Raw genomic sequence first — 5,622 nt, 5'->3', positions numbered from 1 at the left:
TGAGAGCTTGGCGCGGAAGGGAACCCGGGAACCAGCCTGGCGGCATAACCCTCGCGCCCCGCCCCATGCTCGCCTCGGGTGCAGGAGACGTCAGGGGTGGGTTGAGTGGGCGGGGCTCTCTCCCCGGAGCGCCTGCGCTATGCGCTTGGACGGGTTTCAAAAAGCAAAAGGCCCCGCGGGCGTTTATGCCTTGCGCAGGTTCCCGGGCCCCGCGGTTCCAGAATTTTCTGGAATGCCCATGCTCGCGAAAGGTCGCGCGGGGCGTTGCGTCACCTCCGCTCCCCTTCGCCCTCGCTCAAGATGGCGGGAGTGTCGCCTCACGCCCACAAACCCGAACACCTTATCTGGGTTTGTTTTTTTAAAAAAATAAATCTGGCTCGCGGCAAGTAATGAGAAAGCGCGAACCGAAAAAGTTTTAAAGTCTATCCCAACTATTCTCCCCCGCCCCCACTACGCCTCAGCTAACCGCCACAGGAAGTAGTTTCCCCGCTATTTCCGGGGCAAGGTCTGCGCACGCGCGGGCCGTGACCCTTTCCGCGCGTGCTAGCTCTGTGGGTCGGTCAGGGGTGCAAGGAGTCCTCGCAGCGGGAGCAGGAGCCCTTGTAAAGCGCGCGCCATGGTAAGCTGCTCGCGCTTTCCTCTCGAGAAGTAATTGCAAAGGGTTGGGAAGAATAATCCATATTTCCTTCTTTCTCCCTCTCATTAATTCAACTCTTGAGTCTCTCTCTCCACCCATTCACGATGAAAGGTGTTCTCCTGTAAAATAGGCAGAAGGGGACCCCCCAGTAGGGTTCAGTTGCCTGGCGGCACCGGTGCAAAAATGCAGAGCCCAGGGCCGGGGAGAGTGGACGCCTTCCTAGAATGGTAGAGGCGGAAGGTTTCCCCAGGGTCATCTAGCCCCACCCCACCCAATACAGGAGCCTCCACGTGATGCACGTATGAATGGACAGCACGCAGCTCGCCTCCACGAGGCGTGATGGCGGGAGGTGGACGAGGCAAATCCCTGGAAGAGTAACTCCATAGCGTTAGCTGTTAGTGCAGAGGGGTAGCTCAGTTCGTAGAGCGTGAGACTCTGAATCTCAGGGTCATGGGTTCAAACCACACTTTGGGCAAAAGATTCTCCATTGCCGGGGGTGAGACTAGATAACCCTCGTGGTCCCTTCCAACCCTTGGTAAAGTACACACGTGCAGCATGGAAGTACAGGGATTCAAGCCTCTTGGGAAGTCAGGCTGCCCATCATACTTTTCCAAGTCCCGAAGGGGTGTGAGGTGGTGAGGAGGAAATCTTTTGCACATGCCTCCTTGACCCTGCCTTCCCCAGTACAGTGGTACCTCTGGTTACGTCCTTAATTCGTTCCGGAGGTCCATTCTTAACCTGAAACTGTTCTTAACCTGAAGCACCACTTTAGGTAATGGGGCCTCCTGCTGCTGCTGCGCCGCCGGAGCACAATTTCTGTTCTCATCCTGAATCAAAGTTCTTAATCCAAGATAATATTTCTGGGTTAGCGGAGTCTGTAACCTGAAGGGTATGTAACCCGAGGTATCACTGTATATGAAGGAGTGTTTACTTACCAGTCAATCAAATCTGACAACACCATGTGCTCTTTATTCTTCCTTATTATCTTATCCTTTTATCTTCTGAATCTCTTGACAGTGAGTGACAGGAACGTCCTCTGCTTTGCAACAAGTTGTATCTATTGTGTGGTGAAGTGTGCAGATTGCAAAGTCAGGGGTTTTTTTTTGCTATAGCAATCGTTGACTGTTACTGAGAGTGGATAGTTGTTGGTTCAGTAGTGCTGCAAAGGAAAGGAATTACTGGGCAAGCGACAAAATAATGGGAGATGAGATGAATCCTTTTTGGGTCAAATTAGTTGATTTAAGGTAAATCCCTACAGCACAATCCTAACCATACCTACTCAGAAGTAAGTCCTATGGGACTTGCTCCTCTGTAGCAGTCTCCTTGCTCTTAATAGTGTAGGAGCATGCAGGGATTGTTATTGCCAAAAGTGGGGCATGTGATGGACTAATCTAAAGCAATTTGGTACCAGTTGAAAGAGTTGGTGCTGACAATATGCTCTTACTAAGATGTAAACCAAAGTTTGTTTAGAGTCCAAGTATTTTTGCACAATGTACTGTAAATTCCTAACCCTTGAGAACTTCCTAGCAAAAGCTTTACTGACTTGTATCCAAATAGGTGGCTGACACTCTTTTTAATTTTTACTTATTAATATTTGTTGCTGAATACTCTTGGTAGGGACATACTTGTTAAATCTCTTAATAAACTGTAATTTATTGAGGATGGGTTTTCAGATGTTTTAAATTCTCTTAATCACTCGTCTTCAGTGCTGCATCTGCACTGCAAACTTGAAATTCGATTCTGTGGAAATAAGTCAGTGGGACTCGCTCCCAGGTAATGGAAATACTTTAATTGCTGGTCACATTTAGGTAATTCCTTCTCTGGTTCCATTGTCCATTTGCTTAGCTTATTCGAGAAGACTTTCAAATTTCCTTCTGCAGTAGCGACCTCTAGTGTCCAAAGAGTACAGATAACCCAGGCCTTCTCCTGGTTTCTAGCTGTTTCTGTAAGTGTCCATGCTGGATATCTTTGGAAACCACGAGAAGGCCGGGAAAGTGAGCCAGCGTCATGTGATCTGGCTAGCTTCATTTTAGCACTCTCTGGTTTTCTATTATCTCCTACATAGTTGCTCTTTAACCCATACATAGTTGCCTGCTTAAATATGTGGATTTGTTTTGCATCTAGTCTTGCAAAAAGCTTCCTTTTAAATATGAAATTGAATACTGTATGTTGCTTTTTACAGAAAGTAGTAGAAGTACACCCTTTACTATTTTAATGCTTCCAGATCAAAACATTCTTGGATAAAATGTTTTGGTTAATGGGTAATATCTAAAATTGCATGGGAATATTTCCCTTCCTTTTCCTCCATGCCCTCCAAGTTTGTCCCAGGGTCCTCAAGTCAGAACAGAATTGGGGTTATGAGGGAACAGGAGGAAGGGGTATTCAGTTGCGCAAGCGAACTTCCAGTGCACCAGTGGGTGGGCACAAGTAGATGGCCTCCCAAAAAACTGTTAATAATGTCCAAAGTTCAACATGCTTTACACTGTGGAATGTTAATTTACATTTCTTGCTGTTAAACATTTTCTTGTGGTGCTATCATTTAACTTGAACTTAAGGTTCCTATTGATGAGCCTTGCATACCTTTCTGTGATATAATTTGGTTGTCCTAATAAAGGTAGTACACTAAATTTAATGTTGGTAGATTTTCCGTGGTATCTGTAAGTTTCCAAATCACCAAAGCTTGGAAGTTGTCCCAAAGCCATTACTACATGTATGCCTATTCTTCCAATTTGAAACACATAAGCAATATAACTCTCTACCTTTCATTTCTATTTTCCAGTCACATCCTTGTGCAAAATTTATTTATTCCAATGTAGTTAATACTGTTTTAAATAAGATCACCTAGGTATATTTAAATAAGGTTGGTATTTTTTTTGTAGGGAAGATGGCTTTTTCAGATAGCTATTTCTGCGAATTCTTCCTTTGAACAAGATCTGTGGAGTGAGACTCATTTCTTAACAGCATGTGATGCCAATAATTTTGGTGTTGGTTCACATTCATGATGTCCTTTATTTGTAGAAAGGAATCACTGAGTAATTAGGAAGCATGTATCTTAATATCATGTGTAAAAAAAACCTACACAAAGTATTTAACTTTTTCTTGAAGTTGCTTTACCTAAAATGTACTGACATGTGTAACACTTCATTGGCCATAATGATGATTGTATATATGTAACTATGTTTTTTCCAGATTTTCCCTTATTTCCCCATCATTCCTTTACTGTGGTGCAAAAGTGGTAGAATCACATGTTTGCTGCTTCAGATGACAATGTGCTTGTGGCTGAGAGACTCAGGTTTGCTTATGATACATTATGACTTGTGATTTGTTTTAACAGGCAGGACAGGCATTTAAAAAATTTCTTCCCCTCTTCGACCGTGTATTGGTGGAAAGGTGTGCAGCTGAGACAGTAACTAAAGGAGGCATTATGATTCCAGAAAAATCACAAGGAAAAGTGTTGCAAGCCACTGTTGTGGCAGTTGGAACAGGCTCTAAAAGCAAGGTAAGCAGACCTTTCCTATCAAAGCTTTTTATAGCTTTTCAGATAAGAAACATGAGATTCCTTAGTGCTCCAGGCAAAATCACCTCTCCACTCTACCTCAAGCATCATGAGCAGTGTGGTACAGTGGCAACAGCTTTCTAATTAACATTTCAAGGTGTGATTATCTGCTTGCTGCTCTCCTAGGCTTTTCTCCCCCAGCTGTTTTTCTGCCTTTCCTCACTTGCACATCATCATCATCATACACCTCTTCTTTCCTCAACCACCACTATGATCCTTTCCCCCAAGCTCTTCCACTATTTGAGAAAGAATTGGAATGGGCAGTGGCCATTTACTCTCTGGCATGTCTTCATAGCACAGAACTAATGGTAGCTGAACTCCTTGCTTTTCTTAGTGATAAGGCCTGTAATGCTGTAACTCAATGCAAACTTATCTGTAAGTCCCATTAAATGTAGCACAACATTGTCTCCAAGCAAACTTTCAGAGGATGTGGATGTAAGATTGGAAGAAAGAAAGAATTGGTTTTTTTGTGCGTGTAACAGATGTATGTTATGGAGCAGACTTCCCCATCCTAGTGCCCTCCGGTTGTTGCTAAGCTGCATCTCCCATCATCCCAGCACTTGACCATCTCTGGCTGGTGCTGATAGGAGTTGGAGAACAAAACATCAGGTTGGAGGCCACTGTGGAGGTTGTGTTGAGCGCTTTATCTTCCAGCCACTCGTCGTGTCTTTTCTGGTTTTGGGAGGGGGCAAAGGGCACTCATCTAAATGCATTTTACTTGCCTCCTCCTGTTGGGTAAGTGGCTCATAAACGGTCTGTGGTGTTTATTTACTTACTATGTACTTCACAACTGGACACCTCTTTCCTTTCCTCTCTGCGTGTACCCTCAAAATCTGTACCAGGTGTGTGTATCCTGGAGCAGTTTTTGAGGGCGTGTAGTTACATTGTGCATGCAGAAGCATGCCAAGCTAGTGGAACAGTAGTGTTGATGCAGCCCTGTATTTATATTTTGCCTTTGTGCCGAAAGCCTGGGAAGATGCTCTGTGGGTAAATGGTCCCAGTAACCTGTTCTGGATGGGGTTGCGGTACGTAGCTTGTGGGTACTCCTGGATACATCTTTGTCATTGGAGACTCACGTGACCTCTGTGACTTGCGAGTGCCTTTTACCAGCTTTGCTTAGTTTGCCAGCTACGGCCATATCCAGATCGGAATCACTTGACCACCATGCACTAGTAGCCCTGAGATTGGATGACAGCAGTGTGCTTGCTTTGAGGCTGCCCTTGGGCCTGGTGCAGAAGCTCCAACTGATGCAATATTGCAGCTGCATTTCCACTACAGAAAACATTTTAAGAGCATTGTAACATACATTGTCAGTAACTATTCTTTGTCCCCTTTAGGAGGGAGACACTCGTCCAGTTAGTGTAAAAGTTGGGGAGAAGGTTCTGCTACCGGAGTATGGTGGAACAAAAGTTGTACTGGATGACAAGGT

At 44.8% G+C, this 5,622-nt stretch overlaps 1 protein-coding gene across 1 annotated transcript in view; it reads left to right on the top strand.

The window, feature by feature from the left end:
• Positions 1-465: 465 nt before the first annotated feature.
• The window catches only part of LOC309524829 (MOB-like protein phocein), a 35,017-nt gene continuing 29,860 nt past the window's right edge, over positions 466-5,622 (top strand). The window contains exons 1-3 of the mRNA XM_082209928.1: positions 466-619; positions 3,972-4,136; positions 5,531-5,620. Of these exons, the coding sequence (XP_082066054.1) occupies positions 617-619; positions 3,972-4,136; positions 5,531-5,620 (258 nt within the window). The 5' untranslated portion in view covers positions 466-616. The remainder of the gene's footprint in view (positions 620-3,971; positions 4,137-5,530; positions 5,621-5,622) is intronic.

This window comes from Podarcis vaucheri, assembly GCF_965113315.1.
Source record: "Podarcis vaucheri genome assembly, chromosome: 1".
Classification (NCBI taxonomy): domain Eukaryota; kingdom Metazoa; phylum Chordata; class Lepidosauria; order Squamata; family Lacertidae; genus Podarcis; species Podarcis vaucheri.
This window is presented reverse-complemented; position numbering and strand designations above follow the sequence as displayed.